The 27676-nt window shown below is 37.0% G+C and overlaps 1 protein-coding gene across 1 annotated transcript in view; it reads right to left on the reverse strand.

Annotated features, from left to right (window-relative positions):
• The window catches only part of BCAS3 (BCAS3 microtubule associated cell migration factor), a 583611-nt gene that overhangs the window by 425761 nt on the left and 130174 nt on the right, over positions 1 to 27676 (reverse strand). The window contains exons 9-12 of the mRNA XM_061140731.1: positions 19101 to 19208; positions 17862 to 17938; positions 4693 to 4769; positions 1240 to 1323 (exon numbers count right to left, since the gene is read on the reverse strand). Coding sequence (XP_060996714.1) covers positions 1240 to 1323; positions 4693 to 4769; positions 17862 to 17938; positions 19101 to 19208 — 346 coding nt within the window. The remainder of the gene's footprint in view (positions 1 to 1239; positions 1324 to 4692; positions 4770 to 17861; positions 17939 to 19100; positions 19209 to 27676) is intronic.

Below are 27676 nucleotides of genomic sequence, written 5' to 3' on the forward strand. Positions count from 1 at the left end.
ACAGTTACTAAATGAAGCAGGTCACTTTCCTTTTAAGTAGGCACACAAACACACAATTATACCAAAGAAGAGCTGGAAAATTACCCCTGGTCACACAACTAAAAATTATTCAGAATAACAATACAGTGAGCTATCCTGACCAAAGTGTGTGACACAGATAAGTCAGAAAGAAATTTAATACTTGAGAACTAGATCTCATTGGTATATTGTAAATTAACTAAATAACACTGATGCTGCCTTTACTGTGTTTCAGATTTCTCTTCACTGAGCTAACCATCATAACTTTTTCATACGCAATGGAGAAAAGTAAGCCATTCCTACAAAGATTCTGAAATCTAATATACGCTGCTGTAAGCAAAAAGCCATTCAGTATTTTCCTTTGACTGAAAAATAAGTAATGCTTCTCTCATCAAACCCCATCATGGAAGCATTTGTGATCAATCTTGAAGTATTTCTGTATTTGTTTTACATAAAACAGTGTGACCTTTGATTCCCTCCCTGTGGTTTGTTTTAAACTGTTGTTCTTTTCTGAATAGTTGTGCTTTCTATTACATGCTGTCATTCAGATTCACTATGTCATACCTATTATTAGAACTGTTTTGTTGTATACTTCACAATTCAAAAGAACGGTGATTATAAGGATACCTTATAATCAGCATAAAGTTTATGAGCCATCATCAAAATGAACCCTCGCGCATACACAAAAAGAACTCACTTAACAAACATTCCGGGGGGCAGTTCTGTGACATCAAAGAACCTCTGAATGCACCAGGGCCTTCACTCAAGTTTTCTTAATGAGTAATATTCTTTTTGTGTCAAGAAGATTCATAAATGTTCAAAAATGCAAAGGGATGTCAGTATGGGTAGAATGATGCAAATCACACACACACAAAAAAATAGAATCCAGAAGTCACTACTTAAAATATGCAAAGCTTCTTTCCAAAGTAATTAGATTATAGACTTTGACCTAGCAAACAGACATAAATATTTTAAACTGTATAAATGCAAACCTTAAAATCATTACAAGGGACAATAAAGGGTGATTTAGGAACCTTAAGAGATGAAATACCTAATCATTTAGGCACCAATTCTCGGGTGACAAAATAATTCTGACTTACTTCCTAAATTTGTTCCATACTTGTGAGTGAAAAGGGAAGGGACAATCACAATACAATTCAGGAGAGAAATGTGATAATTACTCCGCGTAATCAAACCTCCCAGAAGCTCCAGGCTACTCACTTTAGCAGCACTAATGACTGTGGCAGTGTAAGACTGAATGTTGTCTCCACAGGCTCCACCACGGGACTGATGGCATCGAATCAACTGCAGAGAGAGAGAGAGTGACCATTCTGTTAAACTGTTTAACTCTACAGGCTCTTAGGATAGAGCTTATTTACCACACAGAATGATGGTGATGGGTGGGAATGTTTGCATGAGCCCTTTTTCGACAAACAGCTAAAAGCCCTGCTGAGACACTTTTACCCCTTTTTATAATCTATCGGTGCCACTCAGGCAGTTTCATGCTCAAATACAATTTTTAATTACAAGATGAATAGTCTTTAAGAATTCATAAACTGAAATGGTAGGATTTGAGATCTGGCAGACTTTCCACAAATAAATTTTAGAAACATAATCAAAGGACTTAGCCATGACTTCCTAACATTAAATATTTAACATGCTAGCAAATTGGAGGTTTTGTCCTTTTAATTCCTACATAAAGATAGCAAAAGGAAACTTTAAAAAACAGACAAAAGAGTGTGCCATATTTCCATTTTCAATTGTGTTTGTGGGAAAGTGGCACAAATTATGCATAAATCAACTATGACACATATAGTAGCCGTCCACTTCAGAGGGCTCACTAGTTTTAACATCGGAATGAAAGAGACATGTCCTTATTCATGTCTAATGTAAATAACTAACTTGCCAATTTTCAAAATGAATCACTAGTTTCACATGCACGATTCTCTCATGTGTTGAGCAATAAACCGGGACTGAAGCCTCCACTGCCCCTACACTTTCTAAATTTAGGTTTAAAAAAAAGAAAGGGAAATATAAAAATCATTAGCCATATTTTTACACTTAAAACTTTTTAATAAAATGGCAACAGACTATTAGAATAACTCCACATTGTGACATGAATTATTAAAAGCCTATAGAAACCAGAATCTTCCTCTCCCAAAATATTAAAAAAAAATGCCTTAGATAATTTAAAACCACCTCACCCGATAAAAATACATGAACTTTTTATTCTTTTATTTTAAAATCGAAATTTTCTTCATCTCTAACATTAAAAAGAAACAATCCCTTAAGACAACAGTCGTGAGCTATTTCCCAAATCACAGGTAACTGGTAAATAAAATTCCACACATGGGAAAAGAAAGAGTCATTTTAGCTAATGAAAAGAATCTGCCTCATTCACCCACTCACTCACTCATTCATTCACAAATACACACTAGAATTATGAAAATTATCCCTCTGCTGCCTCCTGCAGGACGTGCAAGGAAAGACATTATCTTAGAAACCACCATCTCTTCCCAGTCTCTGCTAATTAAAATCATCAAGGAAAACAGGCCATACCTCTTCAATTCAACTAAATCTGAGTCAGCATTTCTACATAAACATAACTAAGCCAAAACTCTATTTAAAACTCAGACCCACTGCAAAAATTATATTTGCATCTGAGGTACATCAAAATGAAAGATAAATCAGAAATTTCTATAGTGCAAAACTCTTATCATGCCCAAATTCTAGGAAATACTGGTGAGTGAAAAAAGCAGTGTACAAAAGAACATATATATCTATACACACACACACACATATAAAATGTTATCTTTTAGAAAAGAAAGGGAAATATATATATATATATCTCAAACACATGATAAAATATATAAGCATATAAATAAAACAAATATAAAAACAAACATACACAATTACCTACCAAATAATACATTATTTATACATTATATATTATTTGATACACAATACATAATTGAATAATACAATGTAACAACAATGGAGGAAGGAAAAAAAAATGGACAAAGGACAAACTAACTCAAACAGCCTATGAACACAGCATTTGATTTTATATCTTCAGTCTTAGGAAGTAATAAAGTAGAGAGAATTGCAAGAAAATCCTGAACTCTTTTTAGTTGGTTTGATTTTTGTAGCAGTGTGAGCAAGCAATTCTGCAATTATTTTTATTATAGAATCGAAGAGATGAAGAAAACATGCTGATGCCATGGTCTCCTATCCAAAACAAAGGACATATAAATAGGAAATAGGGGACAAAGAATCCTGTGGAAATGCCAATGTGAACTCATTTCCAAAACGTATTATGTACATATGGAAATACATGGGTGCACAAATATGCATCTATGTATATTTGCCTATTTATGTGTATATATAGAAATATGTGTGGGTTTATAACATGCATGTTTGTGAACTCTGTCCACTGGAAGAGTCTAGAAGCAAAAAGACCCCAGTACAGAGAACACGTCTACTGGACAAAGTTTAAGTATCTAATATCACTGTTGATTTTAAAAGAACCAGTAAAATCAGATGATTCCAGGGCTCAGACAGGGCAAGTACAAGATGCATCTGGACACAATCTTATGATAGCAGGTAAGGAGAGTATTTTTAATTTTGATGAAGCCACAACACAATGTCACAAGAAGCAGACTAAAGGGGCTCTTGTTGATTGACTCTGGGACAACCTGAAAACCAAAATAATTAGACAGAAAAATATTAAAAACCACTGAAAAAAATAGGAATCCATGAGCCCATATCAAAAATACAGATACAGTAAGATTTTAAAAAGATGGGGAAGTTCTTGATTATAACAGAGAGCCAAATACCCACTGGTGGAGAGTGGAACTGGAAAATCATTAACTTGGAATATTCGTAGGAAAGACTGATTTAGGCAAGAATCATCAATGGATGCTAAGATTAGGTAAAGCTAAGATTTTGATGAAAAGTAGGATATAACCCTCCTCTTTCCAAATTATCTATTGGTTACCAGAGGAAAAAAAAATTGTGATTATTCAGTACGGAAATTGGACAAGACCCTGACAAAATTAGCATCACCAACAAGGAACAGATGTGTATCGTGTACCTCCAGATGTGATGCTGTGGGAATTACAGAACAACCCTCATGCACTGTTCCAGCCAGAAATACAGAACCCGGTTATAATCAAGAGAAAACATCAAAAAGCTCAAAAGAAAAAGCATTCTATTAAAATAAAAAGAATAAGGGGTAGAGGTAGAGGGTTATGCTCTTCAAAATTACCAATCTTGTAAAAGACAAAGAAAGAAAGGGACACTCCTACAAAATATAATGCCTGCTCCCAGACTGGATTCTGCACCACAGGAAAGAAGTTTTTTACAAATGACAAGATAGGGTTAATTGACAAAATTGGAATAGGGACAGTATAACCGATAAAAGTAGTTTTTCAACATTAAATTGGCTGATAACAAGTATTTTGGAGGCACTGAGATATATGAAACTTACTCTGAAATGGTTCAGAGGTCAAGCTGAGTCGAGAGTACATGTGTACTGCTTATTGGACGATTCTGCGGCACCCAATTAAAACAAAACCAAACTAGTAAGGTAAACATTCATTACTGGTTGTGAATTACGTTTGGAAAACTCAACATTTGCTCCATAACAAATATTCCAACATGGGCTCTGCTTACCTTGTTTTCTGCATAAGCAAGCCAGCGACTCCCAAGAGCAATAGGATTCATGTTGGGTCCGGGACAAGGGTAGCAGCCTGAAATTTATCAAAGGGAAATATTAAGAAATTTCTTAATAAATTTTCTGTTGGTACATCATATTTTGATGCCATAAAAACAGAAAAATCAAGTGCTTTTCTTTTTTTTCCAAATCTCACATAAAATTCTCATAACCTAGCTATTATTTTAATAGCTCAAAGAGGTTCCTTTTTTGTCCTCCTCTACAGTTTCCTTTGGGTTTTGACTCCGTTACAATAAGAAACAAATCTGGGAAGAACTGGTATTCGCTTTTCACAAAAATTGGGCATTTTTAGTTATTCCTAGAATAAGAGAGAGAAGCCAAGAAGAACCATGTGAAGTTCATAACCCTACAGTTTCAAAAGTCTAGCAAAATCATCTGAAGAAGAAACAGAAAGTATACAATTGACTCTGGAATTTAAGGGCAAAGAAAAGGAATATGTACACCTATAATGAAATGACAAAAATATGGAAGGAAGGAGGTAGAAGGAGTAACTTAGGTATGGGGCCAACGGGGACAAGAAATCCACAAAGGGTGCATCAGTAGATGCTGGGGAACTAATTTACACAATCCTGAGCATTTCCTTTAAGCATCCAACTTCATTTTTCTTGCTTTCAGCCAAGCCAATAACAAACTGGTAGAAAGGATTATTTTGTGGTTCTCTTCCTAAAAAAAATTAATCCCATATTCCTGACAGTGGACACCCACACCATGGAAACACCAATGCCATCTTCCTGAACTCCACTGAACAAGACATAACACAGTTCAGTCAAAGTGGTATCTGTCATCCATGAGGCTCTCATCTCCCCTCCTGACTACTCCAATAAGGTCTCTGGGCAAAATGCCGTCATCCATCAACTACACAAAACAATATTTCAGTGTCTCACAGAACTGCTTTTAAAGGACTACTCAAAGGAGACTGGAGAATCAAAGGACACAAAAAGCCTACCATAAAGAATTTTAGGTCTATCATTCCACAAGTATCTCATTAATATTTTACAAATACTTTTCCCTAAAATGTACACTAGAGCAAAGGCCCCCAACCTCCGGGATTCTAATGCCTGATGATCTGAGGTAGAGCTGATGTAATAATAATAGAAATAAAGTGCATAATAAATGTAAAAACTGTCTTCCATGAAAACGGTCCCTGGTGCCAACAATGTTGGGCACTAGAAGATCAAACTGAGGTTATCTGTTTCATAGTTTGGGTCTCTATTTGGAATCTAAATTAATATAATGAGACAGACAGGCTTTTATAAAAAAATAACTTTTCTTACCACGGCCAAAAAAAAAAAAAGGAAAAAAACAGCCAAACTGCATGAAACACATGAGCATAATTGGAAAAAACAGCATAATTGGAACAGCATACCTGAAAATATCCTACCAGCAGAAAGTTTCAGTCTAGTAACTGATCCTGAGAGGAAGAGAGCTATCAAGGCATGAACAATAATTAACTACTTTGACTTGTACTGTCAAAAATAAAAAGAATTTATATGTTCAGTAACATACTTATTATCTTTTTGCTTTATTTTCTATCTTCCTCCCACTTGATAAAGATCAAGCGTTTGTGTCTTTTGTTCACAGCTGAATCTCTACTGCCTAAAATAATACCTGACAAATAGCTTAATAAATATGCTGAATAAATTAAACAATGTACCTAAATATTAACCAACCTTAATATTTATAAGGCGCCTAGGCAAAAAAAAAAAAAAGTCATCTACTGAAGAAAATTTTTCAAACAGTGTGCTTGCCTACTCATTAGGTTAGGCTTTCTGCGTTCATTTTAAAGCCATTTTTTTTAACAGAATCTTCCTTAACTGTACATTCGTGCTTCCCTGAATTCAGGAAGGCCTTTGAGTAGCAATTTCTGAACTGGTAACGCTGTTGTTTTCACAACCACTAGAGAAGCTCAAGTCACTGTTGTTTCTGATACCCTTTAGTTTTCATTTTAGCTCCTTCAACTCCATCAATTTTGAGTTTACTTTTCTCTCTTTTTTTTTTTTTTGCTACATTGAGCAGCCTGTGAGATCTCGATTCCCTGATGAGGGATTGAATCTGGGCACTGAGCAGTGAAAGCATGAAGTCCTAACCACTGGACTGCCAGGGAATTCCCTGAGTTTTCATTTTTAAAGAAGATGAGGAACTTATAAAGAAGATATGATCCTAAGAGAAAGTCCATATGTCATATAAAAATACAAGGTACCAGCTTTCTAATTTGCTGCTCACTGTTAAAAAGAGATCTTTTCTGTGTATTTCAGAGTTTAAAGGATGGTGTCTAGAAAACTTTGGATTTCTGAAAAATCTGCTTCTGGGTAACTGTGATGTTACTATAATCACTGAACGAATATTATGGACATATACATAGAAAAAAGGACTTCCCTGTTGGCTCAGCGGGTAAACAACCCACCTGCAATGCAGGAGACACAGGAGATGTTGGTTCAATCCCTGGGTCAGGAAAATCCCCTGGAAGCAGAAAATGGCAACCCACTCCAGTATTCTTGTCTGAAAAATCCCATGGACAAAGTAGCTTGGTGGGCTACAATCCAAAGGGCTACAAAGACTCAGACATGGCTGAGTGACTTAGTATACAATATACTATAAAGACAACATACTTTAACATATATAGCACACAGTATTTACATAGTAGGTTTCATTATTACTCTCCCATCTAATTCATACCAAAACATACTTTATCTGCCTGCCAATATAGGAGACATAGGTTCGATCCCTGGGTTGGGAAGATCCGCTGGAGGAGGAAAATGGCAACCCACTCCAATATTCTTGCCTGAAAAGTCCCATGGACAGAGGATCCTGGCAGGCTACAGTCTACGGGGCTGCCAAAGAGTTGGACACAACTTAGTGACTAAACAACAAATATACATATTCCACATACACTTTCAGAACTGGAGAAAAGAGCATAAACATGGTCTCTAAGAAAATTTCCCCTTTTAAAATGTAATGTAAAAAAAGAACCAAATGAAAACCAGAAATAAATACCTGTGGATTGTGGCATTATATTAGAGGCGACTAATCTCTTGAATTTTAAAGTCAACATGTGCTTAGTCGCTCAGCCAAGTCCTATTCTTTGCAACCCCAGGGACTGGAGCCCACCAGGCTCCTTGGTCCATGGGGATGCTCCAGGCAAGAATACTGAAGTGGGTTGCCATGCTCTCCTCCAAAGGATCTTCCCAACCCAGGGATGGAACCCAGGTCTCCTGCATTGCAGGCAGATTCTTTACTATCTGAGACACCATCTAACTTAAATTCTGATAACACTTTTGCCTCAACAGACCCTAATAAGTATATTTGCTTTCCAAACACTAAAGAATACTAAGGAAAATGTAGTTCACAATTCTTCATTTCACTTTTTGAGTCAATGCTTTTAGAAAGCCAGTGGACCTCAAGAATTAGAGTGTCCTGGAATGAAAGCAAATTGTTTTTCTGCTCTCCAAAACACATTTTACAGCTAGAATCAGCAGACCATCAGCCTCTCAGCACTATCCCAACTTTATAAGCATGACTCCTTTAAACATTAACCATTGCCTCCAGCTAAACTTTGAAAACAAGTGAAGGAAAACAACCACCACCACCACCACCTAAATCTCTACAATACTAGGACTAATTCTAACAAGTTTACAGTGTTTGTGAACAAAGTAAAAGAGAACTGGATAGTAAAAAACCTCAAGTTTACAAATTTAAATAAAGGTAAGATCCACGAAAAGCTCCACTATATGAAGATGATTCCATAACTAAAAGACTAATGCAATTTTACATGGAGTTCTCGCAGAATAGGGGCCCTAGTGGAGAGAAGGCCTGAACTCATTTTGAAATACAAAGGATTTAACTACTCTCTGTAACACCCTGCTTTATCTTCCTTGAAAAGAACAACTCAAAAAATTTCACACCTTTTTGGAAAAAAACAGATGTCTGCATTTATGATCAACTTTCAACAAGGCTACCAAGACAAGTCAATAGGGAAGAATAGTCCTTTCAACAAATGATGATGGGCCAACTGGATATCCACGTGCAAACAAATGAGTCGGAACCCTGACGTCACACTGCATACAAACTGGAAAAGACTAAAGCTAAAGCTTGGAACAAAACCATGTAAATCTTCATAACCACAGGCAATGCTTTCTTAGTGCAAGCGTGCTCAGTCACGTCCGACTCACTGCAACCCTGTGGACTGCAGCCGGCCAGGCTCCTCTGTCCATGGGATTCTCAGGCAAGAATACTGGTGTGGGTTGCCACTCCCTTCTCCAGGGGATCTTCCCGACCCAAGGATTGAACCTGGGTCTCCTGTATTGCAGATAGACTCTTTAGCATATGAGCCCATTACATTTAGGTCTGTGATCCTTTTTGAGTTAATGATTGTGAAGGATGAATAGTCTGTGTCTAGACTCAGTTTCATGCCTATGAATGTCCAGTTGTTCAGCAACATCTGCTGAAGAGACTATCTTTCCTCTATTATGCTACCTTTGCTCCTTCATCAAATATTTATTTCCGGGCTTTCTATTCTGTTCTGTTGATCTATTTATCTGTCCTTTTGCCAAAACCACACTGTCTTGATTACTGTAGTTTTATAGTAAATCCTAAAGTTAGGTAGCAACATAGAGGAAACTTAATATTATTAAATGAAATAAGCCAATCTGAGAAGGCTATATGCTATGATTCCATCTATATGACATTCTAAGAAATCCAATGGTTGCTGGGGGCAGGGGGCTGGGGAGGGCAGAGGTGAATAGGCAGAGCACAAAAGATTTCTAAGACAGTGAAAATATCCTGCATGATATTACAATGATGTATATACAGCGATATGCATGCACACATGTGTGTTCAGTCGTGTCTGACTCTGCAACCCCATGAACTACAGCCTGCCAGCCTCCTCTGTCCATGAAATTTTCCAGGCAAGAGTACTGGAGTGGGTTGCCATTTTCCTCCTCCAAGGGATCTTCCTGGCCCAGGGATTGAACCCACATCTCGTCTCTCCTGCATTGGCAGGCAGATTCTTTACCACTGGGGCCACCTGGGGAACCATATACGACATTCTACATTTATCGAAGTCCAGTGATGTACAATACCAAGTGTGTGTCCTAAGATAAACAATGGACTTGAGTGATAATTATGTGTCAATGTAGGTTCATCAAGTGCAACAAATACACTACTCTGGTGAGGGACGCTGACAATGGGAGAGACTATGCATGTGTGGAGCTGGGGGCACATGGGAAATGTCTGTGCCGTCTGCCCAATTTTGCTGCAAACATAAAACCACTCTAAAAATGTAATATTCTACTATGTTGAGTGAAGGACACAAAGTCACAAAAGACCATACACTGAATGAAGTTCAGAAAGGACTATAAAAAACTTTCCAGAAAGACATAAGGACATAAAATATTAAATACCACTTCTGAGATTTATTTGACCATCTTACTGCCAATTATTGACCCTCTTAAGATTCCATGAGCTTTGAATTTAAAACTTGATTTTATTTTCACTTTATTTTTTATGTATACAAAACAGTAATGCCATTGAAAGGCTCAATGGGTGAGAATTATCAATATGTGCAGAGAATAGGGAAGCCATGTGATTTCATGGCACACATGTTTAGAATCCACTTCATACTGCACACTTGCCTGGGCTATAAAAACATCATGGTAGCCTAGACTTTCGTGTATTGATGGGAACTCAAAAGAACAGGGCTTTAACTTGGACTGGTCTTAGATGCCACACTAACCTGCCAATCTCTCCTTACGGAAGTTACAAGCTTCCTTAGAAGCATAAAAAGAAAGGCTCCTCTTCTCAAAATTAAAAATAATTTTGCATTTTTAAGATCCTTTAAATACATTCCTTATATATTATTCACCACTAACATAAATGAAGAATACACACTGTAACACTAAGAAATAACAATAGGATTGTAAGGAATAAATTTTCCTCCTCAAAGAAAAAACAGAAGCCAATGGAAAGAGTTACTTACTACACAATCCTTTGGTCTCTCAGGAGACTGCATATCTGAGTTTAAATTTAAGCACACTGGAAATGACTGCTAATGACATCTATCAGTCTTTGTCTTTTGTTTTCTTAATCATACGTGGGTTTTGGATTTCCACATCAGACAGCTGCTCAAGGCCACCTTTTCTGTTGAGCCAAATACAAAGGCGTCTCCTTTCTCATCACACTGGCTGTGTTCCCTTTCCAGCTCTTTATCGGCTCTCTTTAGCTGACCCTTCCACCCTTTGGCACAAATCCCCACGATGCTTTCTCTGATGAACACAGTTGTGTCTACTTATTTTACAGACTCATCATTGTATTCATACCCAACTCAGGCAATCACGATTGTATTACACAAGAGCTTTTCAAACTCTTTGAGAAATTAAATGCTTGCATGAACAAAACAATATCCTCATTAAGAATTTGTCACTCGACATGGGCTTTAGTACCAGTTCTTTAAGAACTAGAAACCAGTCAATGGGGTTGGGGGGAGAGGGCTACACAGCGCAGGCAAATGGACTGCCACAAATGCTATTCTCAGTACGCCCATCAGCTCGCCTGTCCCCCAGGCCCTATATCCTGGCTTACAAGCATGAACAACCCAAATCTGGAGAAATACATATAACCTATACCATGCTTCTTTCGACCTGCCAAAAGTTTCAGCCTGCTTAAAGGAATGGGGGAGAGGGGAAACTGCAAAAATTGGACGAAAACAAGCTTCTTTCAAGTCAGAAAATGGCTCCATTTGTTCGTTGATTTTAAATATTAAGTCTTGCTCAATTCTGCTCAAATATTAATAAAAATTTCTTAAGGTGCAGTTGCATTTCAAAGAAAAGAAGCTAAATTTCTTCAGACAAACATGTGTCAAATATCATCAATCTTACAAACCTAACATTACTCGAATAAATCTGGTCTACAGGGTTTTCAAGCAAAATAAAATAACATGTAACCAAGAGTGTAACACTTCTTAATGGAAGTGGTATATAACTACTACTGGCCAGAGTATTCAAGATGAAAGGTTTGGGGGGATTTGTTATGAAATGCCACAATAAATAGCAATCGGAGTGTGAGGAGAGAAATCCCAAACTTTTGTCATTTTTGATGCTTTCTGAAGTCTTTTTTTTTTTTAATGTAAACTACAATACATATTTAAATATGATATAAAGAAGTACCCACGTCAACCAAGTAAACATATGCATACACATAAGCAGTACTCAAAACAAGACAGACAGGATTATAGAATCCCAAAAGCCCCTTCTCACAGCCTGTCTTTCCCGGTTATGCAGCATTCTGCATTCTGACAACTAGTTGGGGCTTCCCTGGGGGCTCAGATGGTAAAGAATCACCTGCCGTGCAGGTTTTAGTACACAATTTATTACATTTATATCCATCATTTATCACCAAGAAATGGCAGCTGTACTTTTACACTACCCCACTTTTCAACACTTAACATACATTTCAGATTTAAAGAAATCCACCACTCCAGATTCTTGCCTGGAGAATTCCATGGACAGAGGAGCCTGGTGGCGACAGCCCATGAGGTTGCAAGGAGTCAAACACAACTGAGCAACTAAGTAGACTAAACAGACTTCATGGCATCTTCAAACCACGAAAGCCATTTCACAAACAAAAGATATAATAATCCTAATGGATCCGAAATGATTGAAAATTCACTACTGGAGGCTCCACCCTGCTTGACCAGGACTTTTACTTAAAAGCTGCATGCCACTTATAAAGCATCTGACTGCAACACTAAAAAATCTGGTGATCCTTCCATATGTCTTCTTCCCATCATGAACAATTCATGGAATACAAGAGAGATTAATAGTTTAATAACACTTGTTCAACTAATACTTTAATAATACTTGTTCAGTGGTCCAGCAATACAGAGGGAAGCATTTAGGACTACATAACAAAGATTCTAAAAAAACTAACTAAATAAAAAGAATAAAAGCATTCAGAAAGTAATAACATCTCAGTCTCCCATTCATTTTTATCAAAATCAATTGATATTTTTGTGTTTCCTAAAGGCTTATAAGGGCTTCCCACGTGGCTCAGTGGTAAAGAATCTGCCTGCTAATGCAGGAGACAGGGGTTCAATCCCGGGGTCAGGAAGATCCCCTAGAGAAGGAAATGGCGATCCACTCTGGTATTCTTTCCTGGGAAACCCCACAGACAGAGGAGCCCGGTGGTCCAGGAGGTTGCAAAAGAGTTGGACACAACCTAGAGATTAAAACAACAGCAAAGGCTTACAAAACAGAAGCTCCTATTCCTGAAAGGGGAAGCAATACTCCAGATATGGGAGAGAGCCTCAAGAGCTGATCATTACAAAAATATAAATTTTCAAATAAACTCATACTTTAAAAAAGTTTTGTCCTTACTCCAACCAGAGGGAGAAACTTCATTCATATAAGCATTCATATATTTATTCCTTTAAACAGTCGCCAAATTTATAATTCCCAGATCAAACCTGTATCACTTTCTCAAGAGACAAATACTGATCTTCTGTGAATAATTTTCCTTCTCATCTGATTACTTTTGACAGAGTTGCACTACATTCTCAACCGTTTTGGCTAACTAAACATCCTGGAAAAGAACCACTGATGCTTTGAAACTTGAAATAGTTGTGATAAATGTTTTCATATTACAGGGAGCAAAAATAAGCATCAGAAATATTTTTAAGTTATCCAGAACATAATGGATATATTTTACCTTGCATGATGGACCTTATTTTCTTAAACCAAATCAAGATGCACAACTTTGTTCTCAAGAAGATTACTACAGGGTGTCAAAGAAAGGAGGACTGGACAGAAAACACATACAATAAGACAGAAGGTAAGTGTCTTAACAGAGGGAGAGATAACTCTATAAAAGCATTCCCAACGGGTACTGGGTAACAAAAGCAATCTCTAATCAGATAAATCCGGGAAATACTGAAATGTAGTAAATAAATTTAAACAGATTAAAATGTTAATCACCACTGGTATCCTCCAACAGAAGGCAGCATTTCCTAAGTCTATTTTACCAGGGCATCCTGATTTACACAGCATGTTGAAGGTCTACTGTTCTGCAGACAGATTTGGGAATTGCTATCTTCAGGGATTTAGAAGGAGAGGCTACTTTAAACGAAGGGGATCAAGAAATACTTCATATGAGAACTAACATGCACACTGGAGCTAGAAAGACACATGGGATTAAGTCACATGGGGAGACAGATGCTAGTGAAAAGGCCATTTCAGGCAGGGAAGCAAAGCAACAAAGCATCTCCAAAGAACTGAGACACATGAATGACTCAAAGTGAATGTAGTATAAGCGGCATGAAGATGGATTGTAGAAATAAAAGATGTAGCAAGGACACTGGATTTTGGTAAAGAAGGTTTATCTATGTTAAAAACCTTGGGATTTCAGTTGGAAGGGATGCATGCACAAGTTTACACTTGTTGACCAAAGTTAAATCAAGTATGGCCTTTGTTCAAATCAAAAGACTTCAGTTTAGATTACAAGTTACTTGATCATTTGGCAACACAGAAATACTGATTCTGTAAATTCTTATCATTTAAACATAGATGATAGATTAAATTGTATGTCAAGGATATGCTTCGAAATAATTTGGGAAGGGTATAAATGAAAAAGATTGTCCACAACTTAGGACTTATTGAAACCAGATCATAAGTACATGGTGGTTCATTACACTGCTGTCTTTAAACAACTGTAAATGTTTCCTGAAATGAAACTTTGAAAAAAAATAACAGTCAAAGGAAATGAAAAGGTAAATCTATGACTTCAGTAATTAAATAAAATATAATATTTTGCCATATCACTAAATGACTACATTTGTCAAATATGCAAACTTACTGAAAATCAAAAGTGACTAAAAATTCACCTTTCTGCAAGAACTGCATAATTTCAAATAAGAAAAATAATACATATTATGCTCTTTTTCTGCTTAAAGGTATTTTTGCTCTTATTTCTACTATAAATGGTTTAATTGAGAAAGTACAGTAAAACCCCATGAAAATATGGAATTTCTTTAATGTGCCAGTTTCTATATTGATCCTGTCAACTGATTCAAGAGCTTTACGTATCTGCTGTAAGATGACCCAAATAAGGATATTCCAAAAACAAACTCTCCTACTGTAAAATCTCAGACTGCAAAACACTCCCCCAGAAAAGCTGCAAATATCATTAATGTGCAAAAACAAAACTTTTTTTTAAAAAAACTGTAAATACAGCCTACAGTGAGGGAGGAGTTTGTTTAAATCTTATTTATAGATCCTTATACATTTCCATCACTCATTAGTAAATAACAGACACATGTTAGTTGAAACAAATTTCACTCATATGTAGATATATACAATTAAAGATACAGGCTATATATATGTACATGATTATATGCAAAATTCAATTAGACCATCTAAGCTTAAAAATTACTATGATAAATTTTGCACATTTTCTCCAATTAAACAGAGTACTATGAAAAGCCTACTGATTCTAATGTATCAAAATTATTACAAAGCCTAACCTTTGAATCTAACTATGAAACACAGAAATCTAATTATTTTAACTATCTATTATAAAGTTTAATTTTTTCTTTTAAAATTCTGTAGTGGGTATTAAACTAATCAATGAAAAATCTATATTGTTTACTTGTACACTATAAAAAAAAAACATAACAGCATAAATATGGAATGCTGTTGAACTGTGGTGCTGGAAAAGACTCTGGAGAGTTCCATGGACTGCAAGGAGATCCAACCAGTCTATTCTAAAGGAAACCAGTATATTCATTGGAAGGACTGATGCTGAAGCTGAAACTCCAATCCTTTGGCCACCTGATGCGAAGAACTGACTCATCTGAAAATACCCTGATGCTGGGAAAGACTGAAGGCAGGAGGAGAAGGGGACAAGAGAGGATGACATGGTTGGATGGCATCACCGACTCGACGGACCTGAGTTTGAGCAAGCTCTAGGAGTTGGTGATGGACAGGGAAGCCTGGCATGCTGCAGTTCATGGGGTCACAAAGAGTCGGACACAACTATCTGACTGACCTGAACTGACTGAACTCTCCATTATTAACTTATTTACATATATTAATTTCCCTCTAGTCATTGTAACAACTGACTTTGTTTAAATAAGGCTTAAATTTCAAAACATACATTGTCATTTTAATAAACTATCTTAACAAATAATTATTCTCCCCAATTTGATATTCAGCTGAGGCAGCAAGAGCTATCCATAAATATAAATTAAAATGGACTCACAATAGAGAGATCTAACTTTTCAGAAGCCAAAGCACACGTATCTTTAATCAATGATAAACAAAAAGTATTGATAAGATGTAAAGACAAATGCTCAGGAAAAAATGGCATCTTAATCTGGCTGAAATATTCATATTCTGTTCTAAATTATTCCTCTGTAGCCCAAAAACTTGGAAGAAATGGAAAGATTTATATATGATTCCTCTATTTCTCTGCTTGTTTTAATTCTAACAATGAGTGACATAATTATAAAGTAATATATTAATGCATAAGGTTTGTATAGGAACAAAGAATTAATATGCTAAAACAGACCATGTAATATCCAAAGCTTACTATATTATGTGTATATAACATTTGTGAATGAAGATGTTAGTAACAAATCTATGCTCCCCCAAAACTTTTAATTAATAGATAAAACAATAAAAGATCCTTTCTAGGAATCTATATTTAACAATTATTAAGACATCAGTAAATTTCTGATCAGCACAACATACCTGACTGATAAGTCAGTCAATGTATTCATCATTCAAGAAATATTTAACGAGAGTCTACACTGTGCCAGCTAATGTCCTAGGTGCTGGAGACAGCAATGTAAATTGGTAAATGGTGTACATTACACCTTGTCATAAAACAAAAATATCTCAATGAACATGATCTCTATTATTATCTCTGTAGATCTCTGAGAGAAATGACTACAAGATTAAGGAGATGAGTTGTATACTGTATTCTTCTTCACAGGCTACAAAATGATAAACTATATGTTACAATGAATTATTATGTATTGCTATGTACAGTATATATTATATATTCCATGCAATTACATACAGACTACAGGAATTATCAAGAACATGAGCTCTTATCAGAAAGGAATAATGTCTACTTCCAGGGCTTAATATACGGATAAACATCTGATAAGTAAGTGTGTAATGAGTTTCGATATTTCAGGAGATGCAGTAGTATGCCTGGGATTCCCTATAAAGTGAAGTCGCTCAGTTGTGTCCGACTCTTTGTGACCCCATGGACTGCAGCCTACCAGGTTCCTCCGTCCAAGGGATTTTCTAGGCAAGAGTACTGGAGTGGGTTGCCATTTCCTTCTCCAGGAGATCTTCCCGACCCAGGGATTGAACCCGGGTCTCCTGCATTGCAGGCAGAGGCTTTACCATCTGAGCCACCAGGGAAGTCGGGATTCCCTATACATAACAAAATTGAGCTCTGTTCCAAAAGGAGTATTTCTGTAGCATACACATTGACAGTATCTGAAAAAACAGCTATAGCTTTGATGGTGAGTGCTAGACGTTAAAATGTAAACGAGGGAAAACTATTGCTTCACTAGACTGTATTTAAAAAAGAAATCTAACTCCAGACTTCCTACAGACTCAGCCCTTGGAATTTCCAGCCTGATGGACTGCCCTACGTGTGTGTGTATTTGGATGCAGAATCTGGGCTTATTTCTGCAAATCAAGGCAGAGTTGTGACAGGTAGGGGAAAGAAAGAGTGAAAGATTGACACATTTCCCTCATGAATGATAATACAGTTACATCCACAAGTATGTTATGTTAATTAAATAATTTAACAACATAGTTACACAGATCTAAATTAGTCACAACTACTCAAGGAGAATATACAAGGAAAAACTGAGTATACAACAAAGCGTCTACAGTAACATGAAGAAAACATGCTGTGTGTGGAACACATATACCATAAAATTGTATTACTAAATAAGGCATGCACAGAAACAGAGAAATACAGTAACTGAAGAAGCATGAAATATTGATGTCATGATTCCAATTAGTCTGTTGATTCTATCAAGTAAATAATATAAACTCAAAGCACATAATAGGAAATAAATCAAGTTGATACATACTTGTGACAAAAAATTTTTTCGTGAAAGTACAACTATCAAAGGCAGCAATTTTCTCCTGCAATACTACGACAAGGATCCTAAAATTAGAGGGGAAAAAAATCATAAAAGAAAATGTTAATGTGAAGTTCTATAAACTTAATCATAAATAAGTTAAAGCAGTATCTACCGTAGCAATTTTTAAAGATCAAACACATCTTATAACATATAAGCTAGAAACATCTGCTTCTTAGATATAAAAATATAACCACAAAATCCTTAATATGATCAAGACAGACAAGATTAGAGGAAGAAAACTGATAGGAGAACCACACCTCAAAATAAAATTTTATTTTTATTTTTTTTATCATATTTTAATTCATTATAAATCAAATGAGATCAATAAACTGCTGGCTATTTACTAAGTGTTTTTCCATTGCTGGCTCAAAGTCATGGAATTAAACATAAAATGGATTTATACAACCTGTCACTTAAAATGACTGCGGAATTTCCCAACACAAGAGCCAAAGAAGAGAGGGAGGGAGGGAAAACAGGAAGGAAGAAAGAAAAGAAGGAAGGAAAGGACTGAGGGAGGAAGAAAACTCAGACAACTGTTATTCAGTGTAAATGAGATATTTCTGATTAAGGATATATTAAAATTAATCAGAATTTGTATTTCTCCCAAAGTCCAAGATTTAGAAATAATTAGGAAAAAGTTTTTCCAGTGGTCATGTATGGATGTAAGAGTTGGACTGTGAAGAAGGCTGAGGGCCGAAAAATTGATGCTTTTGAACTATGGTGTTGGAGAAAACTCTTGAGAGTCCCTTGAACTGCAAGGAGATCCAACCAGTCCATCCTAAAGGAGATCAGTCCTGGGTGTTCATTGGAAGGACTGATGCTGAAGCTGAAACTCCAAAACTTTGGCCACCTCATGTGAACAGTTAACTCATTGGTAAAGACCCTGATGCTTGGAGGGATTGGGGACAGGAGGAGAAGGGGACGACAGAGGATGAGATGGCTGGATGGCATCACTGACTCGATGGACATGAGTCTGAGTAAACTCCGGGAGTTGGCGATGGACAGGGAGGCCAGGCGTGCTGCGATTCATGGGGTCGCAAAGAGTCGACACAACTGAGCAACTGAACTGAACTGAACTGAGGAAAAAGTTACAAGTTTTCAAAACTAAAATGCATCCAAAATGAAGTTACTTTAGAGTATTGCTACATGCTATCTTGCACAAGAAACACATGAAAAACTGCTTACCTTTTGTTGCAATGGAGATCATAGATAGGCGTTTTAAACTGAATGGACTTGACCATTTCCCCAGTACGAAGTGAATATAAATCCACACAACAGTAAGGTGGACTTGTGCTACAAAAACAAACAAAAAAGACAAGAGTCATTATGCTTTAAAGGGGGGGGAAGGCCAGTAACTTTTCTTATTAACATAATACACGCAAACTGATTTTATATATATATAGATATTCGAATCAATCTATCTTAGGAATGTCAGATGTAAACAAATAATGAAACATCACTCAATTAATACTGTAGAATGGGAAAATTATAAGATGATCTCAATAAATGAAGTAAAGCATTTGAGAGAATTAAAACCAGTTCATAAGAAATATTTCATTAATCTGATAAAGGATACCAACCTTAAAACTAATCAACAAATGGGAAAATTATAAGATGATCTCAATAAATGAAGTAAAGCATTTGAGAGAATTAAAACCAGTTCATAAGAAATATTTCATTAATCTGATAAAGCATACCAACCTTAAAACTAATCAACAAAATTAGCAATCACAAAATTGTGAAATACTGAAACGCTGTACCCCAAAATGAGGAATTAGAAAATAATATTTGAAGACTATGGCACTGTACACCACATAGTATAGGAGCTCTATGCATAAGAAATTACTGTAAGAAAGAAATAAAGCTACCATTATTTGCTGAGAATTTGATTGTATAAAACCTAGTAACACAAAGTTGCAATATATATATATAGACAAACCTGATAATAAAAGACTAACCATTAATATATGCATTAATATGTAAACTGATGATTACTATGGATTATCAGTTAATACATGGGTTTACCAAGGTCACTAGATAAAACATCACGTCTACTATTATAAACTAAGGGTAAACAATTATGAAGTGAGGTCAAAGATACAAGTATTTGAGCACCTCAAACAGTTCAGTCTCCAAAGGAAAGGTTTCACTACATTAACAGGAAAGGCACAAAGCAAGGCAACAAAGGCGGAAATGAAGGGACGCACACCGCGGCTGGCAGCTCCTGACAGATGCGACTCAGCCCTCATCAAGAATCCACCAGGGATGGATCTCATCCTAAAACACCATAAATACACATTGCAATAGGATTTAAACTATAAACACACTAAAACAGATGACAAGATCAATGTTTCCACCTTAATAAAGGAGGAAAAGAGCAAGTTAAATCAAAGTGGAATGAGGGAATTAATACAACAAATCAATGAAATAAAACTTGGGAAAGCAAAGAAGAAAATGAATGAAACTAAACCTAATTTCTTGAAACAGATAATTTGAATATTCCAGTATCTACAAAGAAACTGAACTCATAACTTAAAATTTCTTACAAAGAATTTCTTAAAAATGGCTTCATTTGTAAATTTTACCAATCCTTGAAACAAGTCTAGATATCTTACACAAATTCTTTTAAAGGTAGAAGAGCAGGCACCAACTTATTTTATGAGGCCATAACACCTGATTCCCCCAAAAAACAAATACTTCACAAGAAACTACATATAAATTTATATATGTCTCATGAATATACATCAAGAATTCTCAACAAAATATTAATAAGTAAAATCCAGCAACAAAACTAGATGAGATTCTTCCTAGAAATAAAACACTATTGAATAGAAGAGAACTTCTTCAACTTGATGAGGGGCATCTACAAAAAACCCACAGATAGAAGATCAACACTTTCCTGAAAGATGAGGAACAAGGCAAAACTACCTACTCTTAACTTCAATAACCTTAGATACGCAGATGACACTGCCCTTATGGCAGAAAGTGAAGAACTAAACAGCCTCTTGATGAAAGTCAAAGAGGAGAGTGAAAAAGTTGGCGTAAAACTCAACATTCAGAAAACTAAGATCATGGTATCCGGTCCCATCACTTCATGGGAAATAGATGGGGAAACAGTGGAAACAGTGACAGACTTTCATTTTGGGGGGCTCCAAAATCACTGCAGATGATGACTACAGTCATGAAATTAAAAGACGCTTACTCCTTGGAAGAAAAGCTATGATCAACCTAGACAGCATATTAAAAAGCAGAGACATTACTTTGCCAATAATGGTCCATCTAGTCGAAGCTATGGTTTTTCCAGTAGTCATGTATGGATGTGAGAGTTGGGACTATAAAGAAAGCTGAGCACCGAAAAACTGATGCTTTTGAACCATGATGCTGGAGAAGACTCTTGAGAGTCCCTCGGACTGCAAGGAGATCCAACCGGTCCATCCTAAAGGAAATCAGTCCTGGGTGTTCATCAGAAGGACTGATGCTGAAGTTGAACTCCAATACTTTGGCCACCCGATGCGAAGAACTGACTCATTGGAAAAGACCCTGATGCTGGGAAAGACTGAAAGCAGGAGGAAAAGGGGATGACAGAGGATGAAATGGTTGGATGGCATCACTGACTTAACAGACATGAGTCTGAGTAAGCTCCGGGGGTTGGGGATGGACAGGGAGGCCTGGTGTGCTGCAGTGCATGGGGTCGCAAAGAGTCGGACATGACTGAGTGACTGAACTGACCTACTCTTCCCACTCCTGTTCAACAATAACAACCTAATTTTTAAATCTTTATGAAAATTCATAAAACATAGTTTGGGGTACTTTAAATGTATAAGAAAAGAGGAAATCCTGCCACTTGACAACAACATGGGTTGAGGGCATTATGCTAGGTTAAATGAAAGAAAAATACTGTATGATCTAATTTATATAGTGAATTTAAACAAAAACTCAACTCATACAAAAAAGAACAGGGGCTTCCCTGGAGGTCCCGTGGTTAAGGCTCTGAGCTTCCAATGCAGGGGGTATGGGTTTGATACCTACATCCCACATGCCAGGAAGCATGACCAAAGAAAACAAATGAAGTTTTTCTTAAATCCAATTTAAAAATTTTTAATAAAAAAGAACAGATTAGTAGATGCCAGAGCCCAGGTCAGGTGGGGAGGTATGAAAGAGGTGAAGATAGTAGAAAGGTACAAACATCCAGTTGTAAGATCAGTAAGTCCTGAGAGTGTAATGTACATCACGGTGACTACAGCTAACAATGTGTGTAGGTGCTCAGTCTTGTGCACCAACTGTTTGCAGCCCCATGGACTATAGTCTGCCAGGCTCCTCTTGTCCATGGAATTTTTTAGGCAAGAATACTGGAGTGAGTTGCCATTTTCCCCCTCAGGGGATCTTCCCCACCTAGGGATCAAACCTGCTTCTTTTTTTTATGCCCTGGTCTTTTGGCTGCAGGGCATGTGGAATCCCTGCTCCCAGACCAGGGATTGAACCCACACCCCCTGCACTGGACGGTGAAGTCTCAACCATTTGATTGCCAGGGAAGTCTCTGGCCATAATGTTTTAAAACATACTTTACCATGGAAGATACAAATAGAGTAACTAAGGGCTTGGAAAAAATGTTAAATATCACTAATTATCAGGAAAATACAAAGTAAAACCACTAAGGGATACCACTACTAGAACAGCTAGGATTTTACAAGACTGTTAATTCAAGATTGCAAGACTTTCATACACTGCTACTGGGAATGCAAAAAGGTAGTCACTTTGAAAAGTAGTTTAGCAGCTTCACATAAACATATCTAAGTCATGCTGCAGTACTCTGTTATTCATAATTTTGTTTTATGCACAGTTAAATGTTGATCAACAGGTGAATGGCTAAATGTATTGTGATACAGTCAAGCAACAGAAAATTAATAACAGAGGAAACTATCCACCTAACAGCGCAGATGAATTTCAAAACCATCATGAAGTTCTTGGGGAAAAAAAGATCAAACATAAAAGTCCACATACTCTATGGGTCCCTTTCAATGAAAAGCTAGAAAGGTAAAACTGTAATAATAGGAAGCAGATCAGTGGTTGCCAGCGGCCAGAGAAGGGAGCTACAGAGCACAAAGTGGCATGATGGGTGCCCACTTACAGGATGAGAGAAACGGTGCTGGATCTTGATTGTGCTAGAGATTTACACAACTGCACACAACTGGCAAAACTGAAGATGGAGGAGAATCTTGTAAAACCTAAACTCCCAACTCCAAAACGGACACAAGGCAAAAATTCTTTTCTTAATGTTCCCAACTAATTAATCCAGTCCTCTGCTGAGAAGCAATGAGTTAATAATGAATGAAATCTAACATTTTGCCAGACCAACTGGGAAGGAAAAAACAGCTTGTCACCTTCAATTAGCAGCTCATTATAGCCATGGTACACTAGAAACTTGAATTCTGATCATTTTGCTGGCATCCATACAATGTCACAACTGAGAGTCTTCCTGCAGAAAGCCTTCAATAGTAGACAAAACAAACGCTATGAAAGTTCAGTTTAGAGTTGAGTGAACAGGACAAGGTAGAGCTAAAAATTCTATTTATATATGAAAAAAACCCTCTTCTTCAATGCCTAATAGAAAAAGGTAATTCATTTAAAATCATTTTTCAGAAAGTCACACATTCATAAAGGAGTCACGCTATCTGCCAATAAGACAGTTGCGTACACGCCTGACATATCCTTTTGTTCTCTATTTTCTCTCTTTTTAAAAGCCTTGACTATTTCCCTAGGACACAGCAAGACAATCTTAATTTTCCTCATGGGTAGGCTGATGAGAAAGCTTTCCATAACATCAGCAGTATGCAAGCCCTGTAACAGAAAGGACGTGTGTTGTGCTAAAATATACTGGTAAGAAAATAAGCTTTCACTTTATTACTAACGTACACCAAGCAGTGTCAAAAGCTGTACATAGAAGTCTTCATTTGATTTCTGGAGCTCAAATGGGTTAACATTTCTATTGGTTTGCATCTGACATTTAAACCTAAAGTTGTGACTTCACTTTAAGATAAACCTAATTAATACCTTAAGGAGAAAAAATTCACACACAAGTGTAGAGAATCTAATTTAGAATGTAACTGAACCTATTGCAAGCAAAACAAGAGTGGGAAAGAAAAGCAGAAATGATGTAATTTGTCCTATTAAATGATTGGTTAAAGGACTCTAAACTGTGCCCAGGCACCACTGCCTTTCCAACATATAAATAACCAACAGGGGTAATGTATTTAGTACTTTTAATGAAATATAAAATAGAAATGAATGCAAATTCTGCTTAACTGACCTTTCCTTTACCTAAGCAACTTGTTTTATAGTGAGTAACCAGAACATACATTAAAATTTTTTGCACTGGAGAAATCTGTTACCTGCTATACACATGACCTATACACAAAAAGGAAATTATAAAGTTTTTATTAGCAAAGGCCTAGTCCTCCCTGAGCCAAAGGTATGGAATTTACACACTTAATTCATTTCACGAAGAGAGTTTGCTTCAAATATTGAAAGAATAAATTTTTAAAGCTTCCATTACTGAAAATAAAAAAGCTAAATTAAGCAATTATATAAAATAAAATAGCCAAATTGGATGTTCTTAAAAGCAAATCCTGAAAATATACAGAAGATAAACACCAAGAGGCAAAGACTAAAGATTTTCATCTAAATATGTGGCCTATTTTATTATTTCTTAATTTCTCTGTAATCTTTCTCATCAGATTTAAAATATTTTTAACATCCTGATGTTTTAGAGCAGTTTTTGACTCACAACAAAACTGAACAGAAAGCTTAGATTTTTCCATGCAGTCTCTGCTCCCATTCATGGACAGTCTACTGCATCACCAACTTTGCCTACCAGAGTGGGATATTTGCTACAACCTAAAATGACACATCATAGTCACCAATCTCCACAGTTTACAGGACGGTTCACTCTTGGTATTGTACACTGTATGGGTTTGGAACAAACTTACAATGACATATACCCAACATTATAGCAGCATACATACCAGTCTGACTGCCCTAAAAACCGTTTTTTGTCTTCCTATGCATCTCTCCTAACACTCACATTCTTACGTCTTAAACTGTTTTTGTCTTTTCCAGAATGTTGTTCACTTGGGACCATACAGTATGTAACCTTTTTAAACTGGCTTCTTTCACTTACTAATATGCTTCTACAGTACCCCCCTCAACTTTCTTTTATGGCTTAACACATTTTGTGTTGTTGTTTTTCAATCACTAAGTCATGTCTGACTCTTTGGGACCTCATGGACTGCAGCACACCAAGCTCCTCTCTTCTCCACTACTTCTTGGAGTTTGCTCAAACTCATGCCCATTCAGTTAGTAATGATATCTAACCATCTCATTCTCTGTCACCCCCATCTCCTCCTGCCCTCAAACTTTACCAGCATGAGGGTCGTTTCCAGTCAGTCAGTTCTTCGCATCAGATGGCCAAAGTATTGGAGTTTCAGCTTCAGCATCAGTCCTTCCAATGAATACTCAGGACTGAATTCCTTTAGGATAGACTGGTTTTAGTCCTGAATAATATTCCATGATCTGGATGTACTACATTTTATTTATCCTTTCACCCACTGAAGGATATCTTCAGTTCATTTCAGTCACTAAGTCGTGTCTGAGTCTTTGTGACCCCTTTGAGACTGCAGCACTCGAGGCTTCCCTGTTCATCACCAACTCCTGGAGGTTACTCAAACGCATGTCCATCAAGTCGGTGACGCCATCCAACCATCTCATCCTTTGTCATCCCCATCTACTCTTGCCTTCAATCTTTCCCAGCATCAGGGTATTTTCCAATGAGTCAGTTCTTCACATCAGGTGGCCAAAGGATTGGAGTTTCAGCTTCAGCATCAGGACTGATCTCCTTTAGGATGGACTGGTTGGATCTCCTTGCTGTCCAAGGGACTCTCAACAGTATTCTCCAACACCACAGTTCAACAGCATCAATTCTTCAGTGTTCAGCTTTCTTTATAGTCCAAATTTCACATCCATACCATGAACACTGGAAAAACCATAGCCTTGACTAGACAGACTTTTGTTGGCGAAGTAATGTCTCTACTTTTTAATATGCTATCTAGGCTGGTCATAACTTTTCTTCCAAGGAGTAAGCGTCTTTTAATTTCATGGCTATAGTCACCATCTGCAGTGATTTTGGAGTCCAAAAAAACAGTCTGTCACTGTTTCCATTGTTTCCCCATCTATTTGCCATGAAGTGATGGGACTGGATACCATGATCTTAGTTTTCTGAATGTTGAATTTTAAGCCAACTTTTTCACTCTCCTCTTTCACTTTCATCAAGAGACTCTTGAGCCCTTCTTCACTTTCTGCCATAAGGGTGGTATCAGCTGCATATCTGAGGTTACTGATATTTCTCCCGGCAATCTTAATTCCAGCTTGTGCTCCATCCAGCCCAGCATTTCTCATGATGTATTCAGCATATAAGTTGAACAAGCAGGGTGACAATATACAGCCTTGATGTACTCCTTTCCCAATTTGGAACCAGTCTGTTGTTCCATGTCCAGTTCCAGGTGTTGCTTCCTGACTTGCATACAGATTTCTCAGGAGGTAGGTCAGGTGGTCTGGTATTTCCATCTTTTGAAGAATTTTCCACAGTTTGTTGTGATCCACACAGTCAAAGGCTTTGGCGTAGACAATAAAGCAGATGTTTTTCTGGAACTCTCTTGCTTTTTCAATGAGCCAATGGATGTTGGCAATTTGATCTCTGGCTCTTCTGCCTTTTCTAAATCCAACTTGAACATCTGGAAGTTAATGGTTCACGTACTATTGAAGCCTCACTTGGGGAATTTTAAGCATTACTTTGCTAGCGAATGAGATGAGTGCAATTGTGCAGTAGTTTGAACATTCTTTGGTATTGCCTCTCTTGGGGACTGGAATGAAAACTGACCTTTTCCAGTCCTGTGGCCACTGCTGAGTTTTCCAAATGTGCTGGCATATTGAGTGCAGCACTTTCACAGCATCATCTTTTAGGATTTGAAATAGCTCACTGGAATTCCATCACCTTCACTAGCTTTGTTCGTAGTGATGCTTCCTAAGGCCCACTTGACTTCATATTCCAGGATGTCTGGCTCTAGGTGAGTGATCAGACCATCGTGATTATCTGGTCTGGTTATCATGAAGATCTTTTTTGTACAGTTCTTCTGTGTATTCTTGCCACCTCTTCTTAATATCTTCTGCTTCTGGTAGGTCCACACCATTTCTGTCCTTTACTGTGCCATTTTTGCATGAAATGATCCCTTGGTATCTCTAATTTTCTTGAAGAGATCTCTAGTCTTTCACATTCTATTGTTTTCCTCTATTTCTTTGCACTGATCACTGAGGAAGGCTTTCTTATCTCTCCTTGCTATTCTTTGGAACTCTGCATTCAAATGGGTATATCTTTCCTTTTCTCCTTTGCCTTTCACATCCTTTCTCTTCTCAGCTATTTGTAAGGTCTCCTCGGACAACCATTTTGCCTTTTTGCATTTCTTTTTCTTGGGGATGGTCTTGATCACTGCCTCCTGTACAATGTCACCTCCATCCATAGTTCATCAGGCACTCTGTCTATCAGATCTAATCTCTTGAATCTATTTCTCACTTCCACTGTATAATCCTAAGGGATTTGATTTAGGTCATAGCTGAATGGTCTAGTGGTTTTCCCTACTTTCTTCAATTTAAGTCTGAATATGGCAATAAGGAGCTCATGATCTGAGCCACAGTCAGCTCCCGGTCTTATT

Source organism: Dama dama, chromosome 5 (assembly GCF_033118175.1).
Source record: "Dama dama isolate Ldn47 chromosome 5, ASM3311817v1, whole genome shotgun sequence".
Classification (NCBI taxonomy): domain Eukaryota; kingdom Metazoa; phylum Chordata; class Mammalia; order Artiodactyla; family Cervidae; genus Dama; species Dama dama.